Source organism: Cibotium barometz, chromosome 31 (genome assembly GCF_041138505.1).
Source record: "Cibotium barometz isolate CiBa-2024 chromosome 31, ASM4113850v1, whole genome shotgun sequence".
NCBI classification, from domain to species: Eukaryota; Viridiplantae; Streptophyta; class Polypodiopsida; order Cyatheales; family Cibotiaceae; genus Cibotium; species Cibotium barometz.
Genome location: NC_141076.1, coordinates 44317965 through 44342807, shown reverse-complemented (window position 1 = coordinate 44342807; position 24843 = coordinate 44317965). Strand labels below are relative to the sequence as shown.

The 24843-nt window shown below is 49.1% G+C and overlaps 2 protein-coding genes across 2 annotated transcripts in view; one reads left to right on the top strand and one right to left on the bottom strand.

Annotated features, from left to right (window-relative positions):
* Positions 1-24843, bottom strand: part of LOC147620907 (large ribosomal subunit protein eL20z-like) — a 95098-nt gene that overhangs the window by 9883 nt on the left and 60372 nt on the right. The window lies entirely within an intron of this gene.
* Positions 12779-18069, top strand: LOC147620908 (uncharacterized). The gene is made up of 2 exons (XM_086825510.1): positions 12779-14430; positions 18050-18069. Exons 1-2 carry the CDS (start codon positions 12945-12947, stop codon positions 18067-18069), a joined length of 1506 nt encoding a protein of 501 aa, XP_086681636.1. The 5' UTR covers positions 12779-12944.

Here is a 24843-nt window from a genome sequence, read left to right as displayed (position 1 = left end):
GTGCACATGACAATGATGATGATGATGTTCTACATGCTGTCCTAATCAGGGATTATGATGTTCTTGCTTGGGAGATTAGCCTAGCACGAACGTTGACAACGAGAACACAAGCTCCAGGTAAAGAACAATCATAGAAGTTCAATGGAGAATGCCATCTGGTATGCTAGGACTTACGAAAAGACGATGGCCGCCCAGCCTCAGAAGAACGCCTCAAAAACCTCCAACCACAAAAACATCTAAGCAAAACAAGTTCTAAGAAGGCTCCACAGAACCAAACCCAGCCTTGTAGCACTCACAACTTCGTTCATGATAAACTTGCGCAGTAGTTGGGAGTGAAGAAACAACCGAGTGATCATGTGTAGCATGTGAACCTAGCGGCAAGACATGGACAAACCTAGAACAAGCATGTGTCTTACGTACTGTCTTACTTACCGATATATAGATATATATCTAGAGTTACATAGAGTCCCTAGATTTTTTTAATATGAACCTAGATAGGGTTGATGTTATACTCGGTAAAGAATGGTTTTATAGCCATGATGATATGATGTCCATGTAGATTGGAAGGATCATATTTTGTCCTTTGTAATGGAAGATGCTCCAGTATGTTTGAAAGGTGATTTTGCACTCCCATCATCTATTTTGTAATTTAGTAGGGCTTCGTAATATAATGTATATTTGTTACGAACTATTTCATTATGTTAGTATCCTTTCATTGGATGTTTAATTGTGGTTTATAACGTTTAAGTTAGATGTTTGGGGGACATTGGATTAGAAAGCATCAATGCAGGGTTCCTTAGATGTTTTCTCTACGGAGTTAGAATTATGGTTTTCTAGCTAGATAGTTGGTTGATCATAGGATTGTTTGGATCCCCAGGTCTCAGTCCATGAGTACTGCATCTTACAAGATGAACCAGCTTGAGGAGAACGAGATTGCCTGATAGAAGTCAAAATATCTCAAAATTGGGATAGATCGCACGGTATATTTTCCTGTGGGAGCTCCATTAGGACAACAGTTGTTGGAAGTGGAAATGTGTGAATTATTTCAATGTTTTTTCTAGTAGTTTTCTTGGAGGTGTAGTGCACCAAGACTTAATTGGGAAAGAATTGATCACTCTGACTCGCCTTTAAAAGTCTCAAGGAAATTGTATATGGTGTGTGTCCTAGTGGTACAGGATGCTAGGATCTAGCACATGTAGAGTTTCTAGCTGTATCTATATTTTCTAGCCTTGCTATGGCCTATCCTTATGGGGGATAGTTACCCTATGGTAGAGAGAGTTACGCAAGACTTGACAAGAAAATCAGAAAGGTAATTTGGATGGAGTTGCAAGGATTGGGAGGGTGAATCTTTCACCCAATTTAGTGCTAGCTTAGTTTTGGCAATAGCTAGAGTCCGGTTAAAACCCAGATTCCTTGAGACTTTGATAGCTTGGAGGACACACAGTTGTGATGTAATTCACCCCGCTTGATGTGAGCGTGTATTGGGCATTCTCATAAATAACAATCACTTCAACACTTAAAGAAATGGAAAGAGCATAAAACATAAACAAGGCTGAAAACTAAAATATGCTCAAATACACCACACTGGAGCCAAAACCCATGCCGACCTCAACCCCCCCGGGCCCACGCCACTACCAAGTATATTATTATAGTATTTTATTTGTACTATGTTCCATGGGCTATGATTGCTAGATTTGCCATAAACAAAAGATGAATACAAATACCAAACAATGTTCTTGGTGATGATTCCGTCTTGATGTAGAGTCTTTCCAGCAACCTCCCACTTATCTCATTGGAGTGAGGCAATCTCGAAACTCGTGTTCCGGGTCCACATGCGTCACTAGTGTGTGCCTAGATTGCCTCCTCACGACGATGGGAAACGCTGAAAACAAAGAATTGGCACTCGTGGTCACTCCCAGGCACAAAAACAAGTTGCAACGGATTTATGTTCTTCAAGGACTTGTTGCTTGTATTGGGTGCATGCATGTGGAGGCAGCTAGGCCCCTCCCTCCCATGCACCTCAAATGCCATGTGCACCACATAAATGTGGAGGGATGAAAGAGACCAAGTGTCTCTTTTTATATATATACCCACAAGGCCTAGACACACACATTGAATATGGGAATATGCTAATCCACATTGCATAGCAAGGTCAATAGCTTCCAACACCCCCCCTGACGACCAAGACATGAATACACAGAGGCACTGACGAGATGGGGCTCAAAGGCGTCTCGCAGAATCGGTGATGTCCCATTTGGTACCCTTAAGATTTACCCACACAACCTTTTTTTGGCCCAATGATTACACTCGACAGGACAACAAGCTTGTCCACCTACTCATACACGCATTCAACCACCACTAGCTCCATCACGAAGGTCCAGCAGTCAAGCACTCGAGCACCAATCGATTAGCACCACCAAGTTCGCTGCCACGAGCAATGTAACCCCTAGCTTTGATACCATGTTTGTATTGGGCGCATACTCATGGAGGCCATTGCCAGGGGCACGCCCCTCATCCACCTCATATCCCATGCGCAACACATAAATGTGGAGGAATGAGAGAGGCCAAGTGTCTTTTTACATACATACCCACGAGGCCCAAGACACACATTGCATATGGAACTACGCTAATCCACGTGGCACGGCCAAGTCAATAGCTTCCAACAATGAGAAGGTTCTGTTTTTTTCTATCTTGTTTCCACAGTCATATGCTAGAGCACCACCATCTTCCATTCAGTTGGTTCCTTGATACATGGCTATGTGGATTTGATAGATATGTACAAACCTCATTTCAAACACGGTTGACGGAGGTAGCTAGATTCTCCTCTATTTATTTCCAAGAGTGGAAATGTCCTAAGTGGGGAGGAATGTTACGTACCTAGCACTAACCCTTGGGGTTAGGGACTAATCCAACACCTTTAGGGGAACCTTGGGATTAGGAAAAGCAAGCAGATTCAAGTGGCTAAGGTTCAGATTTATAAAATGCAAGGTTACTGGCTATTTATGACTGGCCTGTTATTTATAGCAACAATAAGCACTTGGTGAGTCTTGGATTATTATTGATTCAGTGTGGATTGGACTTGGACCAAGAGTCTTACTCCTCCCATGGACATGGCAGGAGTAAGACTCTTACAGAGGGCCCTCGTGGGCAAGCACTAGTGGTATGGGACGCCAGGGCTGACTTGCATGGACTCGTGGGAGTGGAACCTCTTACCTTACCCCCTCGCTCGAGAGAGGTTTGTGGACGCAAACCTATAGTTGGGTGGTGAGCTTACCTACACCATGCTTTGTTTCTCTAATCTCTTTTATCCCTATGTATTGGGTGATTCTTGGGAGGAGTCCCTCGCAGTAAGTGTGTGAACCCACTCTTAAGAGTGATTAGGATAATATCCAGATATTATACATGTCTGCTAACATAGGCAGTGATGTCATTTAGATGAAACTTTGAGGCTATAAAAGCATAGTACTTGGCAACGCTTAATATCACATCAATCAATATAATTATCATTGAATCGTGTTTTTTCCAATCTTCGCTGCATGCATGTGCATGAATGATTTTATTTGACTTTGTGTGACTTGTTTTCACTGTATGGACAATGCCTGGTTTTACTAAATGTGTTGTCAATGGAGCCGAGGACGCCTGGGTATCCCTGTGCACACCTATTTGGGACTAATACGTGGTCGTAGGGGGTTTGCAAGTAGTAAGTGTATTTTCCAATCTTAATTTATTATTTTAAGTCATGTTACTAAGGTTCATAAAGACAGATTCACTGTCACCGTTTGGCCACCAAATTGGTCCACCCATGCTTTCTCATTATGTATGTACATTGGCTTGGCATCCCCGGCAGTTACATATGCCGAGGATTGATGCCACTCATGTCATACTGTGGACTTGGCTTTCGTTGGTACTTGTGCCTATGTATATATACCTGGAAATGCCTGGAGGATTGATCGGTGTTCCAATGGGCCTGGTATCTCGTGTACTAACCAGAGGCATGTCTATTTTGGTATAGTCTCATCAACAGGGATTGTCCATACCAATGTTGCATTGCATAGCATCTTTATGTGCTTGCTTGCAATTCAATTTGCATGCTGTTTTGATGCTTGCCTGACCAACCTGTAGTTCCGGGTAACGGGACGCCTGCCCGTGAACCGTGCATGTGAAATTGTCTGCTTACATGGTTATGTGGCATGTGACAAGTAGTAAGTATTGGTCAAAAACCTAGCATTAGGAATTAGTAGTGTTAATTTATGAGTGAGTGTGTACACACTTCATTAAGTTTTGTGTCACGGCCCTGTGTATTTTTGGCAATTTGCCATGTACAGTGTATCCCTGGCTGGAGAGTGTGGGAAGAGCTAGTGAACATTGGGCATGGTGGTCAGTGTGCACGACATTTGTTAAAAGTTCACAATTGGGGTCAAAGGTGACACTAGGTATTATTAATGTTCCTTTTCATAACCCCATGTGGGGGGAGGGAACAAAGGTTTAAAATCCATTAAAAAAAACACCACCCTTTTTGGGAGGATCGTGGCCCCTTGGGCGTGACTAACTTTTTTGCGGGAGGGGCTCCACTTTCCATGAGGTGGCTGACTTCATTGGTCACAGTGGTGGGGACGAGGTAGACATCTCAGGTACCACAGTCCACATTATGCTATATGCAAATGATATTATTCTGGTCTCTGAGTCGCGGATGGGACTAAAGCACCATCTCCATGCACTCGATGACCTCTCCACATAGAGGGAGCTTCCAGTGAAGCTTCCGGAAACCAAGGCCATGATTTTCCACACCTCAGGGCCGGTTCGAGGACAGGCCATCTTCACACTAGTAGGAGGACAAGTAGAGGTGGTGGACTCATATGTGTACCTGGGGATTACATTTACGACTCCGCTCCAGGAAGATTTACTATGGCACAGGCAGCCAGGGATAGACTCACACGAGGGTATGCAGCTCTGGCCATGCTAGAGACAGTGTCACCAGGCACACTTCAAGGAGCCCCGCATGAAGGGGTGGTTGTTTGACACACTAGTCACCCCTGCTTTGATGTATGCTGCAACAGTATGGGCACTTGGGCTCGCCACCTCCAAATGGTCTCAGATAGAGAGGCCTCAGATTCTTATGCTCTCACGGATGATCCACAGTAAACCCTCCGTCCCACATGACATTGTCCGGACGGAGTTTGCTCAACCTCCTATGCTAGTAGAGGCCCTCTTCCAGACGATCTGCGCCATACAAAGGATCAAAGATATGCGATCAAATCGACTCTCACATAGAGCTTTTGAGGCGTCCAGGCAGTTCGCAAAGAGTGGAGATAGGAGATCATGGTATTCACAGATGATACAGTGGCTCACTTAGCATGGTCTCGACATAGATCACCTGCCACCTTTCCAGTCTGATATACAAGCAGCACACATCCAACTCTCTCATAGTGAGAGGAACAGAGTCCTTCAGCAGGATTTATGGCAGCGATACACTCAAGAGACTTGGATTACACCCAGTCAGCCTCTACCGCCGAAGATGCTATACTACAGAGATTAGTCTATGCGTATCTGAGCAGATGGATTCATACAGAGACTTGGATACATGGACGTGTACATGCCTCACAGTGCCCAAGTGGCGATTGGCCAGCTCACGGTGTCATCACATCAGCTTGAGATTGAGGCAGGTAGGGTAGCACAGATCCCCAGAGCAGAGAGGATATGCAGACTATGCCAGGAGGAGGTTGAGAGTGAGGAACATTATGTATGCACATGCAAAGCATATAGTGTCATTACAGAGAGATACACCACCATCTTCAGTGGACATCCCTCACTCCGCTAGATCATGGAGTCCGCAGACCAGCGGAGATTTGGCCAATTCTTGTTAGAGACACAGCGCCACTGAGAGAAACTAATACGGACTCATACCACAAGGAGAGGTGGGCGACAGCTCCAGCTCACTGATTTCTTCCAGAGATCTATCCCAGTGCCTACCCTGACACAGGAGGGGGTTACACTTCAGCGCACTGCGGACCTCCGAGCCAGACGGAGACCGAGAGCACCGGGCTACCAGACTCCCAGACTACATAAGAGGGAGATCACAGAGATACGGGCTCGACATCAACACCATATCCAGAAGCGGCTAGCTCACTTACACTCACCCGGAGATCATGCTCCAAGGTATTTTTGCCTCGCCATCGCCTATGTATCACATATTACACCCCCATTATGGTACTGGTTGGAGCTAGACACATCTGCATTGCATTCTTGTATACCCTACGCATATAGGTTACATACTGAGCCTCTAGCAGTAGTGCTCCATCCATCACACCCCCCCACTAGCTCAGTACTTTCATACTTTATTTCATGTTCATTTTGTCCTTTTTTTTTTGGACATCCAGAAGACATTGACAGTTGTACATTGATTTGTCTCATAGGTCGAGTTCGGCCTCTCGTAGACGTTAATACAGCTCTCTCTCTCTCTCTCTCTCTCTCTCTCTCTCTCTCTCTCTCTCACGCCGCGTGCTAGTAAACGAACAGGTGGTGTTTGAGTCTTTTCTTTCACTAGCTCGTGACCATCTCGGAGGTGCTCCTCTGGCCCTTTGTGAGACGAAGGGTTTGGCAGTTCGAAGGATGGAAACAAGGCAACCTGAGGAACGGTTTTGGACAAGTCTGTGGCCTGATGTGTGGCTGTGTTTTTGGCTGTGAATAAGGGCAATTTGGCTACGTTGTTCGTGGCCTCTTGAATGTATTTTCTTGATATAAAGGGATGCAGGTTTGTGTATTGGAATTAGCACAAGACTGTGCCAGACTTCTATGCTGAGAATATCAAAGGTGTGAACATCTTGGGCATGCTATTACTTTCAACCATGTTTGGCCATGTTGTACTCAGTTGGACTCTTCCTTGAATGTAGATAAAGAAATACCGAAAGGGGCACCAAGCTTTGGAACCAACAAGTGTCGTTTTCTTGTAGGAGCGCTCTAGCTCCTTTTTGTCTGTTTTCTTTGCTGATTTACACGTGTGTTGGGGCAATAGTTAGTCCACCGCACTTTGGTTTCTACTGAAGGCCGGTTTCATTTTGGGTGACCAAAACTCACTTATAAATTATGACCAACCCTGTGTTCGCACACACTAATGTCCCGAGGTGGACAAAACTCAATGCTCACCGCCCAAACCTTATCCCCTTTGTACAAATAGAGAAACCAGCCATGTGTCCATCCAAGTTTGCACAAGTCACTTGTTCTCTCTACTTAAATGGCTTCAAATCTCCCCTGTAGTGATGATTTTAACATGTACAAGGATGATATGGTTGATCAATATCTCATCATTTCTCTTCCCTCTCTCCCTCTCTAGAAGTTGGCACCCTCCTTCATGAGGCTTTTAGGCTGTATTTTCCACAGCTTCTCCTTCCCACTCCAAATCCAAGCTTGCTAGTAAGTTTTCATAGCTTCCAAGAGTGTTTCCAAGTGGTGGTCACTCTCCCACTGACTGAGATTCAGCAAAACAGCTCTTATATTTGTTGTAATTTCTGGTCTTTTTGCTGAAAACCCTAATTTCAGCCTTCCTTTCTCAAGTTGAACCATAGAGGAAGCTTTCCTAGGGTTCCCTTCATCGTCTTGAAGACTTTTGCCGCGAAGGATCACGACAAAAGTCACTTGTCCTCTCTACTTGACAACCAGGGTGGATATCTTATCATCTCTCTTCCCTCTCTCTCTCTCTAGATGTTGGAGCCCTCCTTCATGAGGCTTTTTGGCTGTATTTTCTACCATTTCTCCTTCCCACTCCAAATCCAAGCTTGCTAGTATGTTTTCATAGCTTCCAAGAGTGTTTCCATGTAGTGTTCACTCTCCCACTAACTAAGATTCAACAAAACAGCTCTTATATTTGTTGTAATTTCTCGTCTGTTTGCTGAAAACCCTAATTTCAGCCTTCCTTTCTCAAGTTGAACCATAGGGGAAGCTTTCCTAGGGTTCCCTTCATACTTTTGAAGACTTTTGTCGCGAAAGATCACGACAGATTAAAAATTTCAACACCCCAAATGCTTCTATCACGAAGACTTCCGCTGTCATCGACTCTACTTGTAATTGGTAAGCTTTGATGATTAAATATGGAAGCAAGTAGCAAGAGGGAGGAGAAGGACTCCACGTTCACATACCCTATGTAGTGTTCTCTGGTCCTACATGCTCTCTTACAGATTGTTGCTACCATGTGTTGGTGGAACAATAGAGAGAAAATGGTAGGGAACATGGACACTTGAGAGATTAGTCTGAATGCAAATCTACACCGACAACCACATTGTTTGCAATACTGTATTCATATGCATTGACATCGAAATCAGGCAGAAATGCCCATAACACTATGTACTTGGTTCTCCCAAGATCAATATACATTATTTAAGGGACGGGCCGGCCATTCCGGCTCATTGTGTCTCTCCTGTCAATTCAGTAAATTACTTTTTGTATTGCGCAGGTTGCCCATTAAATCTTGGTGTATTTGTATTTAAATGTATTGATTAGCATTGTGTTCAACCAAGTTACATTGATATTAGAGTATATGGTTCTCTTTCACTTCTATTGTGAAAGACAATCACCATAAACACTAGCTATCTCTACACATAGAACACTATGCACAGCCGTATAGTTAATGTTGAAGATGCCAACACAAGAGGCAGGGACAATGAAATGCATGCCAAGAAGAGCAAACGCATGTGGTGTATACCAGAAAACATGAACATATGGGACAGATGTCCCGTGGCGAAGAGAGAATACAAGAAGAAGAGTTCATAGCCTTGAGGACTAAACTTACAAGTTACTTGTATGTAGGCTCTTCTTTATGCACAAAGAGAAGAATTGAAGCTCTACTGCCACGAGGATCCATTGGTACATGATCGTTTGAAGGTCGTTTGAAGGCCAAGAAAGCTGAATCTTTTATGGATCATGCAATGGCAATGATTACTCAAGAGTTGCACATGCAATCGAGGGATGCAACACGTGCATACTTGGCTCGTACCGAGAATGCCTATGCAGAAAAGGCAACCATCCCAAATGTCTTGGTATCCCCACTGGTGGTTGAACCAGGTTATGTCTAAGAGGATGAATCTTCATGCTATTACAGAGGAACGATCAGCGACTTCACACCATGCAAGAGTACCTTATGTAGCCCATGAAGGATGCAATGTTTATGGCAATGGTCAAAATGTATGTCAAATGCTGAAAATGTGCATGCACAACACATGCAACATGGGCTGCAATTTTGTATTGGTGCAGGTATTCCACGTATCTCTCATGCTACTCATGCTTGAATGTGCTCGTAAGGGAGAAGCTATGGGTGAAAATGCACCAATGTGTGTTGAGGGTGTAACATGCAGCAGAAGTATTCGTAATTAAGGATCCTGTCACACAAGTCACACAAGTCTCACACCGCCTTCTATATTCAGAGTTTCGCGAGTTAAGCAATCCACTTTTATGACTTCAAACTTAATGAGACTTAGAGAAAGAAGAAAGAAAGAAAGCTATATTAAAGTCTACTAGAGGCCGAACTCGACCTATGAGACAAATCAATGTACAACTGTCAATGTCTTCTCGATGTCCAGAAAAAAAAGGACAAAATGAATTGAAATAAACTATGATAGTACTGAGCTAGTGGGGGGGTGTGATGAATGGAGCACTACTGCTAGAGGCTCAGTATGCAACCTATATGCGTAGGGTATACAAGAATGCAATGCAAATCTGTCTAGCTCCAACCAATACCATAATGGGGGTGTAATATGTGATACCTAGGCGATGGCAAGGCAAAAATACCTCGGAGTATGATCTCCGGGGGTGAGTGTAAGTGAGCTAGCCGCTCCTGGATATGGTGTTGATGTCAAGCCCGTATCTCTGTGATCTCCCTCTGATGGAGTATGGGAGAATGGTATCCTGGTGCTCTCTGTCTCCGTCTCCGTCTCCGTCTAGGTCAGAGGTTCGCAACGCGCTGAAGTGTAACCCCCTCCTGTGTCAAGGTAGGCACTGGGATAGATCTCTGGAAGAAATCAGTGAGCTGGAGCTGTGGCCCACCTCTCCCTGTGGTGGTATGAGTCCGTAGCAGTGTCTCTCTGTGGCGCTGTGTCTCTAGCAAGAACTTGCCAAATCTGCGCTGGTCTGCGAACTCCATGATATGGCGGAGTGAGGGATGTCCACTGAAGATGGTGGTGTATCCCTCTCTAATGACACTATATGCTCTACATCTGCATACATAATGCTCCTCACTCTCAACCTCCTACTGGCATAGTCTGCATATACTCTGCTCTGGGGATCCGTGCTGTCTTACTTGCCTCAATCTCAAGCTGGTGTGAGGACACTCTGAGCTGGCCAATCGCCACTCCGACACTGTGAGGCATGTGCACATCCATGTTCCTAGGTCTTTGTATGAATCCATTCGCTAAGATATGAATAAACTGATCTCTGTAGTATAGCATCTTCGGCGGTAGACCAAGTCTCTTGAGTGTATCGCTACCATAAATCCTGCCGAAGGACTCTGTTCCTCTCACTATGAGAGAGTTGGATGTGTGCTACATGTATATCATACTGGAAAGGTGGCACGTGATCTATGTCGAGACCATGCTAAGTGAGCCACCGTATCATCTATGAATACCATGATCTCCTTTCTCCACTCTCTGCGAGCTACCTGGACGCCTCAAAAGCTCTATCTTTGATCCTCTGACGGCATATCTTTGAAGCAGATCGTCTGGAAGAGGGCCTCTGATACCATAGGAGGTGCAGCAAACTTCGTCCGGACAATGTCATGTGGGACGGAGGGTTGCTGCGGATCATCCGTGAGAGCACGAGAATCTAAGGCCTCTCTATCTGAGACCATGTGGAGGTGGCGAGCCCAAGTGCCCATACTGTTGCAGCATACATCAAAGCAGGGGTGACTAGTGTGTCAAACAACCACCCCTTCGTGCGGGGCTCCTGCAAGTGTGCCTGGTGACACTGTCTCACTAGCATGGCCAGAGCTGCATACCCTCGTGTGAGTCTATCCCTAGCTGCATGTGCCATAGTAAATCTTCCTGGCATAGTCGTAAATGTAATCCAAACGTACACGTGAGTCGTAAATGTAATTCCCACGTACATGTCCTCCTGCTAGTGTGAAGATGGCACTCCACACCGTTCCTCGGATAGAGCTACAGTCTATAAAGAAAGAATCGTTGCGGACTGTGGCATTTACAAACACGGAATTCAATGAATCTAAATTTATAATATATTGGAGTCTCCTAGAGTGCAGACTCAGCATATTTATATTGGGAATGCAAAAAAATCTAGGGTTTTTTCTTGGAACAAAGTTTCCTCAATCGTTGTTAATTGGACGCCACTCTGTTCACCCCCATCGTACAAATAAGTTTATTACAGAAAATTGTTTGGATACGCCCCCGTCCCATCTTCCAGAAACTTCGCTTTTCCGAGCACTATTTCTAGGGTCTTGCCGAAATTACTACAGGGGTAAGGAGAAGAACGAGGAACAAAAAAGAATCGATGGTTTTCCGGAAGATGAAGATTGCCTATCGTCGAACCGGCCTTGAGGTGTGGAAAATCATGGCCTTGGTTTTCCCAAGTTCACTGTAAGCCCCCCTCTGTGTGCAGAAGTCGTCAAATGCATGGAATCTCATAGTGACATGGGGACGGCGGGACGCCCACGTGGGACGTGGGAACGCCGTCCCGATTAACTGCAGGCGCGGGACGGAGGCGGGACGGCCCAGGGGATGGGACGGATGGGACGTGGCAAGGGGACGGGCGTCCCCGTCGGAGGGGACGGCGGGACCTTGTCAGCCGGGGACGGGGGACGCCTGCAACGGCGCAACGGCTACAGAAAACTAGCCGTTTTTTTTCGGGCAACAGCTACTAGCCGTTGGCGGCTGGCCGTTTGAGAGAGAGAGAGAGAGAGAGAGAGAGAGAGAGAGAGCTGCCATATGCTATATAATGGGCTTATGCTACTCCTCTTCTACTCATTGCTCAAGCCTTCCATGAATGATGATGTACCTCTAGGCTCTCCACCATCTCCCTCTCCCACTCAAGCTTTCCTCTCCACTATCTCCCTCTCCTACTCCACCACCTTCCTCTCCACCCTCTCCTCTCCACCACCTTCCTCTCCACCCTCTCCTACTAGACTACTTCAATCTTCCCTCTACCTCTTCTCCTACTCTACCCTCTAAGCTCTCTCCACCCTCTTCTACTAGACTACTTCAATCTTCCCTCTACCTCTTCTCCTACTCTACCCTCTAAGCTCTCTCCACCCTCTTCTACTAGACTACTACTAAGTTACTAACTATTCATGGCATCCTCTTCTCGTGCGGGCGGTAGTAGTAGAACGGATGGGTGGTCATGGTGGGATGAGGTCAACTTCGAGCCTCCTACTCATGTGGGGGGTGCACGTCCATGGACATGTAAGCTTTGCCCATATAAGCGTGTGGGTGGGGCCAATAGGGTGAGGGCCCATTTATTGCATGAACCCGGTCACGAGGTGAAATTTTGTGAGCGGGTCACACCGGAGATAAGAAAGGAGCTTCTTGCAAAGCTTGCCGCCCATCAAGCTTTGAATGCAAGCCAAAGGGTGCGTGGAGTAAATCCCAACACTTATGTCACTCCAACCCAAACATCAGGTTCTACATCGGGTGGTGGTGCATCTTCATCTGCCCCTCTACCACGTCCTCCTCGTGGCACTACTCGTGGCTTCACACAAGCCGCCTTCTCAATGCCGCAACCTAGTCCACCCTCTCTCTCTCGTCGGCAAAGTACTCTTGAGGGGAGTTGGGATCCCAAAAAGAAGGAGGAGGTTGATGCCGCGGTGGCCCGCTTCTTTTTTCATGACCACATTGCTTTTCGTGTGGCACAGTACGTATTTCACTCACATGATTTCATCATCATGTCTCACGAGTCACGATTCACGGGTCACCATTTTGCCATTCTAATTACTTACCCTCTTTTTTTTTGAAATGATAAATAGGACCGACTACTTCAAAACGATGGTGAAGAAGATTGGCGAGTACGGTCCTCACTACACACCTCCATCCTCCGAAACCTTGCAGACCACTATGCTTGACAAGGAGAAACGCCTTGTTGAGCAAGCGACGGCAAACACAAAGAGACAATGGGCTCGCAATGGAATCTCTTTGATTGCAGACGGATGGAGTGACACGCGGAAAAGGTCTATCCATGGCCTTGTGGCATACTCACGGGGGGAGATGTACTTTGTCTCCTCACATGATGCTTCAGGGACGGGAAAGAGTGCGGATGTACTTGCTGTTGAGTGGAGTAGTGCTGTCGAGATTATCGGCCCCGAATGTGTGATCGGTTTCGTCACAGATGGTGAGGCGACAAATAGGGCAGCGGGATCTATTCTTGAGAGTATGTATCCTCAAATCACCGTCTCTTTTTGCATGGCACATTGTCTCAATAATCTTTTGAAAGATATTGGGAAATTGTCATGGATTGAATCGGTGATTGATGATGCATGTGCAATTGTGACCTTCATCAACAATCACACATACCTTCGATCCAAGTTTGGGAAGAGGTCCACAAAGGTCCTTCTCAAGTACTCGGACACTCGCTTTGCATACAACTTTCTTATGTTGCATCGCTTGAAGGATTGTCAGGGTGCCGTGCGACAACTATTCATCAGTGATGAGTTTTGCTCCTCATCTTTTGCACGTACACGGGTAGGGATTTCATGCAAGAAAGAGGTCGACGATGCTGATTTTTGGGAGGACCTCAAGCGCACTGATGCCATGGTGCATCCCATTGTCCACTTGCTCAGGATTGTTGATGCTATGCAGCCATGCATCGGCAAAGTATATGAAGCCATGGACCAGATGATAGAGAGTCTTGAGAAGCTTGAGCCACACGTAGATAGATATGAGGAGATCCACTCGCTTTGTGTGGCGAGATGGAGCTCATATTCCTCTCCTTTACATGCAGCTACTTTCATGGTGGACCCAGAATTCCAGGGAAAAGGGCAGGAGGGTGATAAAGAGGTGAGCAACGGTTGGAGACTCATCTTGGATCGCCTCACGCCGGATGCACAAATCAGGCGCAAAATTAGAGACCAGCTCTCTAATTACAGGGCATTTCAAGGCTCATATGGATGTGCAGATGCGCAGCAGGACAGATTCAAGGTTGGTGCAGCATTATGGTGGGAGGACTTCGGATCAGATGGACCAGAGCTACAACAGTTGGCGATCCGGATCTTGAGCCAATCCGTTAGCTCTTCTTGCCTAGAGCAATTATGGTCCTCCTACAGCCACATTTCATCAAAGAAAAGAAATCGGCTTGGGGTGGAAAGAGCTAATGATCTTGTCTTCATTAGCGCAAACTTGCGCATGCTTGGCAAGAGTGCAAGATGCAATGCCGATACTTTTACACAGTGGGAGATGGAACAAGAGGAGGCAGCTACAACTATTGCACAGGAGGGTGGGACAGATGGTTCTCATCATGAGCCTTCATCGGATGACACAAACCCCATCCACACTTCACGCACTCATGATCATGAGGATAGCACCTCTCTTATTGGGAGCGCAGAGTATGAGAGCGAGTGACTTATATTTTGTATCGCCTAGGCCCCAACATCTTTTGAGTATATCTATTTAATGTTATCAACTTTAAAGTCTTTCTTTTCCGACTTTGCAAGTCTTGACTCTTGACTCTTGCACCTCGTACCGTAATTTAATTTTAAATGTAATGTGTATCATGATTCATAACTTTTGGAGTAAGAACGCTTGTTGTTATTGATTGATTAATCTGGATTCTTTACTCCTCTAAAATTAACAATTTTGAGTGCCGTCCCCACCCCCCGTCCCCGTTCCCTACCTTTAGCCGTCCTCGTCCCCGTCCCCTGGTAACTATGGCATGGATGGTGCTGTAGTCCCATCCGCGACTCAGAGACCAGAATAATATCATCTGCATATAGCATCATGTGGACTGTGGTACCTGAGATGTCTTCCGCGTCCCCACCACCTTGACTAATGAAGTCAACCACCTCATCGATGTATAGCCCAAACAGTGTAGGAGAGAGTGGGCATCCTTGCTTCACACCTATGGTGCTAGCAATAACATCAGATAGCCCCCCGGGGCATCGTATGCGCCCGAGGACCTGCTCATATAAAGCATAGATGCTCGAAACCATCTCTGATGGGATCCCCAATACTGTAGGTGCTGGAAGAGTCTCTCTCGTGGCACCGTGTCAAATGCTTTGCAAAAATCCACAAAGCAGCAGTATAATCTTTTTTCCGCACCCTAGCCTGGTCAATCAGACATCTCAGAGTGAACATATGGTCAATAGTGGTGAAAGCTCGTCGGAATCCAGCCTGCCCTGGTGCTCGCAGTCCCTCCTTCTCTGCATATGAGCTCAACTCTGTCTCGAGCACTGCGCCATAAAGTTTGGCCAATGTATGACCAATCATGAAAGTCCTGCAGTTGCTGGGGTCTAGCATGTCTCCCGCATTGTGGAGAGGCACGATGGTGTGCATAGTCCACTCAGCTGGTAGGCCCTCCACTAGTGCCCTATTAGAGAGGTGAGCAACAAAGGGTCCCAGTGTGTCAGTTGATGCTCACTCTGTATACCAGTGTGGTCAACCAATCTCCCATGCTGTAACCAGCGGATAGCTCTCTCTACTATCAAGGCAGTAAAGAAAGTAGAGGTGGTAGGGCGGGACTCTTGTGGCTCTGGATGGGCAGTTGCTGAGGGATATGGTAGAGGCTCTTTGCATATGTGTGCCATGTGTGTGGATCCCTAATCGAGGTACGAGGGCGAGGCGCTCTCATCCTGCGCCAAGCAGCGGCTACATCTCTGCTCATGAGTAGGTGGTATATATCCCAATACTGCCTCTCCTCATATGCACGCCTCTTACGGCGTGTGAGGGTCCTCATCTGTCGGCTCGCCTGTCTCTATGTAATGGTACCCGGTGCTCTCTGGGCACGAAGGTGTCTATATAGCTCTCTGCACTCATCATCATACCACTGATTCTGGGGCATGCTCCCACATCTATCTGTGTGTGCAATGTGTGTATGATGGGGGAAGCTGTGGAGGGCGACCGTACGTAGTAGAGATGATAGCTCGGTGGTGAAAGTGTCTAGAGGTGACAGGGGATCCATTTGGAGTAGCCCGTCATATACATGATGCTCATATATGTCTGCCAAGTCATGGGTGAAGTAGAAAGTTGTATGTGATGCCTGTGTGGGCTGTGTGGGTGCTGGTCTTGCCAGTGACAGTAAGAGGTACGTGTGATCCGCACCAATAGGACAAGGGGGGGAGGGGGGGATGGTGAAAGACGTCACTGCCTGTGTGGTCGCCATGGACCGCATGATGTAGTCCACTATGCTACCGCCCTTGATCGTGGAAAGCATGTCAGTGCTCCTGAATCCTGCCACTATCTCATCCCGTTATAAATAACGAGATCGTGTCGAGCTCCCAGCTAAGTAAGTGATGACCATATCTGGTGTTATCCGGCCCCATGTCCTTTGACACCCTGCAAGGTGTGATCACCTCGGGGTGCTCGAAATCATAAATGTCGCACTGTAGGCTCTGTATCCGTGCATTGAAGTCCCCCATAAGGAGGACTTCCCCCAGGTTGGAGTAGTGTATGGTCTCATCTGAAAGGGCTGCATATGGTGACTCTCCCAATGGCCCTATAACCTCCTCCTCCCCTCTACTCTCCTCCTCTGCTATCATGGCATATCTCGATCCTCTAGGAGAGAAGTGGCATAAAGCAATGTATAACACCCTATCTGCCAAGAGCTGCAAGCTGATCCACATGTATCTAGCCTCCTGGTCACGTGCTTCCACCTGTAGGCGCTCCTGTAGCTCTCGCTTGAAGAGTACCGCTATACCTCGAGATCCTCTCGATGTGCTCTACCGTGTGGTCCCCCTGTATGTAAACTCCCACTGATAGCCCTCTACTTTGGGTAGCCCCCTCTCTAGGCTCTGGTGCGTCTCTATAAGTAGTATGATGTCTCGACTCTCCATGACCTCCTCAGGATGCGTCCAAAGTGTCTTCGTTGCAGTTCCAAACTGCTGTGTATCGGTGAATCTAGATCCTCCATAGCCGATGTCCCATAGGCCGCCCGCACCTAATCGGTGGCCTTGCCATCAATGATGACACGGCCATCACGATAGAATGCTCTCTTGGCCTCTTTCTGGGCCTGTAGCACTCTCGGCATGCATGTTTTCCTGGGTTCTATCTGCATCCTTGTAAGGTCGTCATCCAAATAGATGGGATCTCCCTGTAATCCTCATAGAATCACCCTCTTCCTCATGAAGGTGACTCTCTCCGTCTCTTTTGCAAACTGTAGGATGAGGGCTCGCTTGCGTGTTGAGTCTTTCCCGGCTCTCCATGCTTTGGTGAAGGGGAGAGGGTCCTCTTCCCTGAGCTTCGTGCATAGAAGCTTTTTATCTTTCTCGGGAGTGGAGTCGGGTGTCTCGGCTATACCTGTGACTCGAGTGTTGAGGCGGTGGACTTGCCTTATCTTCTCCTCCTCAATGGTGGTGTGAATGATATGGTGTACACCGTATGGGGTCCCGAATTACTCACTGAAGGGCCCCCTATCCCGTCACCGGAATAGTATTTGCTTTCTCACTTTGAAGAGACTGACTTTGGACTGACAAAAAGCCTAAACGAGAGATCTCAAAGGACCAAGAGTCGGGCTGAATTGTACACGGCTGTAGAAGCACCAATGATGACCAATCTCGAGCCTATGCACTCTTCTCAATGAAATGAGGGAAGGCTGCAAATCTAAGGCTGAGGTATGGGCTGATCGGGATTGTTTCTAAGCTGTCAATGAATGCTAACTTTTACCTTCACCAAAGTGTTGTAGAAAAACGATGAAGATATATATGCTGAAAACTGTATGTGTGCTGAAAATGCAAGGTACTGAATTGCTTCTATGCTGCGTTTTGATGATGGATGACTGAAGGCTTCATGCGTTGATGCTCCTTGTACTGTGGACTGAAAACGCTGAAGGCTAAATGATGGATGATGGATGACTGTATGTGTACTGAGGTGATCTAGGGCTAAATGATCAATCACTTATGCTCCTTGTGTTGAAGGCTCCACGTTTGATGACTGATTTATAAGATGATTTGAATGAGTGCTATGGAATGCTATTTATATACACAAGTGCTGGTCAGCTTGCATTTAATGCTGGCCGACTGTAGCATCAAGTGCTACACGACTTGTTCATGTTAAATAATGATATTAAATGCTGGAAATTATGGAAAAATTTCTAGATAAATGCTAATAAATATCCTAAAAATACTAGATGCTTTTTTAAGGCTTCTGCAATGGTTTATATGCAACGGATGCATGATATGCAATATGCAGAGTGCTTTCTAATGCAAACCCTAAGATTTCTACCGACTCTACATGCATGAATGAATCTCTTCGAGTGGGTTAAGGGACTTAACTGACGGACTCACTCACTATGGCTAAGGAATAATGACCTACGTAGCTCGTGCCTGACATATCCTAGACTGAGGATTATAATCGGATCACAGCGTACGACAAATATAATCCTAAAGGGTGCTAATACTGTACAATGATGCACTGATGATGATGAGCCATCTTGTCACCATGCACTACAATGCATATGACATTCCCTCCTGCTTAGCTCGGCGGCAAGCTCATGGCTTCCAAGTAGTCCGCCAACAACTGGAGGTACTCTTGAAAGAACTCCTCATCTACCCAAATGGCTTCGTGGGTACCTCGATCTCGGAACTTCGTATAGAACTGACATATTCTTCGATCAGAACCATGTTTCCAACGATGAAGAAGAATCTTCTCCGGCTCAATGACTTCTGCTTAATCTACCACGTCTAGCTGTTGTTCATCTGAAACATCAAACACTTCTGGTCCAACATATGGTTTTAGGCAAGAAACATCGAAAACATTATACATTGTCCAACTGATAGGCAACTTCAACTCCATGGAGACATCACTTTTTTTTTTCCGAGAAAAGATCCTTTCATTAGTTATATAAAAAAACGCCCGTAGGGCTACAAAGGTCCTCTCTGCTCATAAGACAACAGAGCAGAGAACAAAGCAAGGCAACCAGGGAGACTCTCCCTAGGTGCTGAAAAGTACAAGTATCAGTACAAAGAACTGAGAGGCTATATCATACAATAGGGGGGGGGGGGGAAAGCCAAACAGGTGGCCTGTAGTACCAACGAGGGGACCCCGCGTGTAGGGTATAGAAGGGGCCGCTGCGCCAAGTGGTGTGAAAGGCCTGGCGCCACAAGATAGCCTCATCCGAGTAGCCCCGGATGCGGTCATACTGTCCTCGCAGGGTGTGGATCAACTCCTGCCAGATCCCCTGAACAGTCTCTGCTGGTGGCTCCAGTCTCCCCTCAAAGGCCCTGAAGCATCAGGCCCTCCAGGTGAATCATATGGTGAGGCTGCTGAGGAGCTCCCATCGTAGATCCCTCTCCTGTGTCCAACCGACGGACGAGAAGTCCAGTGAAGGAACAAGGCGAGGCTGGCCCCTAATGAATCTGATCGCCTGGCCGTCCTGCTTCGTCTCATAGCCCATAGAAGGCCCTGACGAAGTCGACCAAGCAGCGGCACCCCACGTATACAGACCCTCTGGAGAAAGGGGGGCCAGAATGCGCAGCATCTGCAACCAAATCTGCTGTGCTTGAGGACAGTCCCATAGGCAATGTCTCTGTGTCTCCCTAGGGTGGCCGCATCGGGTGCAGGCCGCCGGAAGACCGCTGTAGACAAGCCAGGTGCCAACTGCAGAGCCCCTGTGGGCAACCAGCCACTGGAAAGTCGAGATCCTGCGTGCCTGTCGACTAGCCCAGATCCTGGTCCAAAAATCCTCCAGGAACTCTTGAGAGAGTCCCTATAGCTGCCAGTGCCCCGATGCAGCTGGAGAGACCATCCTCCTCACCGTCAAAATGTCGCGCCAACCGAACAGTATACTGGAAAAAGGTGATCTCTGTGGCCTCAAGGGATGCATAAGGATCATGCCACTCGTACTCGCCTCGGTCCCACTGGAGCCGGGCCAAGGGGCGCGCTGCATATGCCCATATGCGCCAATCAGAGTCCACATCTGCAGGGTCTGGGTCAATATGCCACTTCCGAGAAGCGGCGGCCACCACCCGTATCCTCTGAAAGATGCACTCTACAACCAAAGGCGACTCCACCTCCACTCTCTGTAGCCTGCCCTCATCCTGGATCTCATAGTAGAGGCATCTGCCATCCTCAGTGCAAGCTCTGACAGCAATCAGGATCTCCAACTGAGTAAAGGCTCCCATCCACCGTGGGGCCACGGGCTCGAGAGGCGTGAACCACTCCTCTGTGAGTGCCTCCTGAATGTCATCCCTCATAATCAACCCCCCTCTAAAGTGACTCAGCCTCTCCACCTAGATCTCCTCTGGGAGACTGCAGAAGGCCTGCCAGTCTTCAAAACTACGTGCTAGGCCTGCCGCCAATGGTCCCCAGGCTAGACGAGGTCGAGAACCCAGCATATGACCCTGCTGTGTACGAACTAGATGAGCGGCAGTCTGGTCCGCTCCTCATCACAAGGAGGTCTCTGTGAGAGGCCCGATCTCAGCAACTCCCAAGCTCTCAGGATGCTCAAGGCAAATCTGTCCTCCCATCCTCTACTGAGGCCTGTCCTCCTCATCTCTATGAAGATCCATCGTATCTCTGATGCCCAAGTGCCCCCTGCTGGGGGAGCCCAATCCTGCAGCCGCTGCAAAAGAAGCTCTTTCCAAGGCTCAGCGCCTGGAAGCAGCCCCCGAACAATAAGCTTCCCCAATAAGGCTCTACTTTGATCAACTGGATCTATAATGCCCAAGCCTCCCTAGGCCAACGAAAGTGTAATAATTGCCCAAGCAACCTTTGCCCAGGCTGGCTGACCATCCCGCCCAGACCAAAGAAAGTTCCTGTGATCAGCCTCTGTACCTGGCTGATACAAGAGCTCGAGAAGATCCAGCAAGACGTAATGTACCACATGGTCGCTAAAAGCACCTGATTTGCCACCACCACCCTCCCAGCCAAGGATAGCCAAGCTGTACTCCAATACAAAAGCTTGTCCAAAACATACTGAAAGCCCCTGCGGAGGCCTGGCCCCAAAAGGTCCCAATAGCGCATAAAAAAGGCAGGCGTCAATCCATCCTCCCCTAGGCAACTATGGCGCGGAAGGACCCTCAAGGCCTCAGCAAGCTCAACCTCTCAGAGAGGCTCACCCAGATCTGTGACCCTCCTCTGCACATGGGCCCACACAGTCTGTCTGCAAGCATCCCGAGCCTCAGTGGCTGGCTCCGCTGCAAGCAGGTCTCTATAGAACCCAGTGGCAATGGCTCTGATCTCCTCGGGCTCAGTAGCTACCGATCCGTCCGGCCTCCCAAGTTGGCGGACTCCTGCTCGAGCATGGCGGGGCCCAGTAATCTCAAAAAACTCCCCAATCACTCTATCACCAAGCTGCGTCCACTGAGAGGCCTGGCGGCGATAGTAAAACTCATGTCTTTGCTCCTCTGCCTCTCTAACCTCCTCGCATGCCTGGCTCAACTGGGACGCCACTCACTCACATGTAGGCTGCTGCTCCTGAAGGCGCTGAAGCGAAGCAAGGCTAGTCTCAGCCGATGCTCCCGCTCGCGAGCCTCTCCCAGCCGTGTCAAGGCTGCAGCGTGCAAAAAAGAGCTGAGCTCGATGAGTCCCTGGGCACACTGGCCTGCTGCATCCTGGTCAGAGCTCTGACTATCATGCCATATCCTCTCAATGTCCTTAGCGAGACTAGGATCGGTAAGTACCCTCTCTGGGATCCTCAACTGGAAGCTGGTCTCCCGTGTCCTCTCCTCAAGTGTCAAAATAACTGGCCCATGGTCTGAAAAAGAGGTGCCAGCGAGAATGCCAACGGAGCCCCCTCGCTCGCCTAACCTGTCGCCCACATAAAAGCGATCAATCCGTGATAGATTAGTCCCTCCCTGCCGGCGATCCGACGGAGAGAAACTAAGACTGTCCTGAGAGCGGGAGAAGGCCTCATGCTGCCATGCATCAGTGATCCTCAGTGTCATGCAAAATCACTCCCAAGCTGCAAGCTCCGTACCGTGCACTGTAACATGACTGCCTCCCACCCTATCGGCCGGGTCCTCAAGCATGTTGAAGTCCCCCCCGACACACCAATGTGTGGCCACTGGCAATGCATCCGTAACCTGGGTCCAGAACTCTGCTCTGGCACTAGCATGGTTGGGCGCATAGACATTGAGCACGCGAAAGAGCTCATCATGCGTCCTCAGAATGACATACTGTGCTCTACCAGGCACAATGATCCCGCGATCCACAATGGCCTGCCGCCATACATCCGCAATGACCATACATCCTCCTCCCTGCCCACCCAAGGGGCCAAACCCTGCAGACCAAAAGGTGTCCCATCTACCAGGCATCACCGAACCATATCTCCGGATCCTGCTCTCACCCAAATGGTGCTCCTCCATCATCAAAATATCAATACTGCCCCCAACCAGGCATCTCTGAAGCTCCTGCCTCAAGCAACCACGATAACGTATATAATGTGCACCGCCAAGGCCCTGTACATTCCATGAGATGATCCTAATGGATGACCTGCTGAGGTGGATGCTGACCCAGCCGTACGGCGGGCCTTCGCAAGCGGCTTGGATGGAGAATAGTCCCCTTCCGAGCGGCTACGAATCTGTCCACCCGGTGTGCTGCAGGAATCTCGGATCAGGCGCCAGTGGCTGTGTCCCATGGCGACTGCCTCCCGCTCAAACAGAGCACCCTCGTGTATGCATACATATCCAGGGTCCCATGCTAAGTCTGCCACTATGCGAACAAGGCATCCACACTCCCGGGATTCAAGAAAAAATGAGCCAACTCCCATAGTCGGCCTATCACATCTGTCACCTCCAGATCGCTCATATGGTGAGAAAACTCAACTGCCTGAGTCTTCAAAGTGCTAAGAGCGAGCTCCAGAGTCCACTCCCGGTCGCATGGGCCACAGAGAGGGAATGAGAAGGCCACCACTGAATCAAGTGCCTCCTCCCCGCAGGCCGGAGGTATCACTACATGCACTCTGATGGGTGCTGGCTCATGGGGGCCCTCTGCTCCAAAAAACCGTGTGAAGGAGTAATCAAAAGCCTCCGAGCGCTGTCTAGTGTCGAGACGACTTAGCCGATTGCGGATAGAGGATATCCGTGAAGCCCGAATCGGCATGGTAAGTCTCCTTTGCGGTGCTCGAGCAAGGTCAGTGCTCAGAGCCCTCCGGACTGCAGGTGAACGCCAGGGGACTGCCAGGGCCTCCCGAGTAGCTGAGGCGAGCGGGGGGGGAGGAGGGGGGGAAGAAGGGGGTGGGGGAGGAGCCGCTGCCGAAACCGGAGCGGGGACGGGAGGAGGCGAAGGTGGAAGCGAGGCGGAAGGGGGGGACAGGGGAGGGGGGTGGGGGCGAAGGAGGGGGTGCTGGCATCTCCTAGTCCTCAGTCGGCGCTGGGGTCTCCTCCTGGAGGGAAGCAAAGCTGTTCCTCACGGGAACCCAGTGATGCTGAGACTATGGTTGTTGCTGCATCGGTCTCTGGGCGTGCTGCTAGGGCTGTCTCCCTCGACGGCGCCCCTGTCCAGGCTGCCACTCCGAGGTCTCTGTGGGCTGAGCAGGTGTCCCGGAGGCTGCCTGCCGAGCCACGTCTGTGGGCGGGCCATCAGGGGCCTGCTGCTGCGGTACAGGTCGGGGTCTCCTGCGAGGGCAGGCCTTGGCCAGGTGGCCGACCTGTCTGCAAATAAAGCACTGGTTCGGGAGCCCCGAGAACTCCACTCTCTGATCAATCCATCCCCCCCCCCCCTATCCGAGGTAGCTGAATGACGTTCGGAAGGGAAGAGATGTCAGGAACCAAAACTCTGACCGAAGGTAGCCCAGCTACTCTAGCCACCACTGAAGTTGCAGTGGGGCCAGTCTCGAGCACTGAGCCCACCAATGCTCCTAGCCTCGAAAGGAGCGGGAGGTACTTGCGGCGGAGTCCATGGAAGCAAACTGTAACATGGAAAAGGCGCTCTCCCTGCTCGGCCGCTGCTGGGTCAAAGCCATGCTGCCAAGGTCTGAAGAATGCCCGAGCGCCCCTGATGTCAAGGGGACTCATGGCTAGGACCTGGGCCACGCTCTGGGCAGTCTCGAACTTGATCTGGTAGTGTCCACGGCCCAGTAGCTGAACGTCCAGGATCTTGCCCACATCTGCAAGAAGGTGGGCCTCGAGAAGATCCCGGATCTCCCCTCTGCTGGGGCGAGTGCCAACTATACGGCAGATGGTGGAATGTGCCTGGAGGCATTCCACCTCTGCGGCGAGGCTCGCTTCCTCTTCTGGCGAAAGAGAAAGCCTAATGGGGGTATCCTCCGGGGCGGTCGAGGGGGCTGCGGAAGAGTCCCTCTGAGGCGGGGCGGGAGGAGCCTCCATCAGAGTTTGAAGCTATGGCGAAGGCGGAGCGAATGCGGAGAGACCTGCAAGAACCTAGCTACACACAAAGGGCGGAGGGGGAAGGCGAAAGGTTAAACAAAAAGGAAAGAACCCCCTGGGGGCGGAAAAACCAGAAAAAAAGAAAGGGGGGGGGGGGTAAGGCGGCGAAGAAAGGAAGGGAAGGGAGGAAGAGAGGGCTGGCGGAGGGGGGGAAAAACCCTTGGGGGGGGGGGGGGGGCGGCAGCAGTGGGAAAGGAGAGAAGGGGGGAAAGCGAGGGCTGGCGGAGGGGGGGTGGACGGGGCGCTGAAGAGGGAAGGGAGGCGCGATGGCGAGAAGATGGGGGCGGGCTTCAGCGCGAGAGAGCCGGGCGGAGGGGTGGCGCAAAAGCAAGGGCAGGCGGGGGGGGGGGAGGGGGGCGCGTGGGTGGGTGAGGGGATAGGTG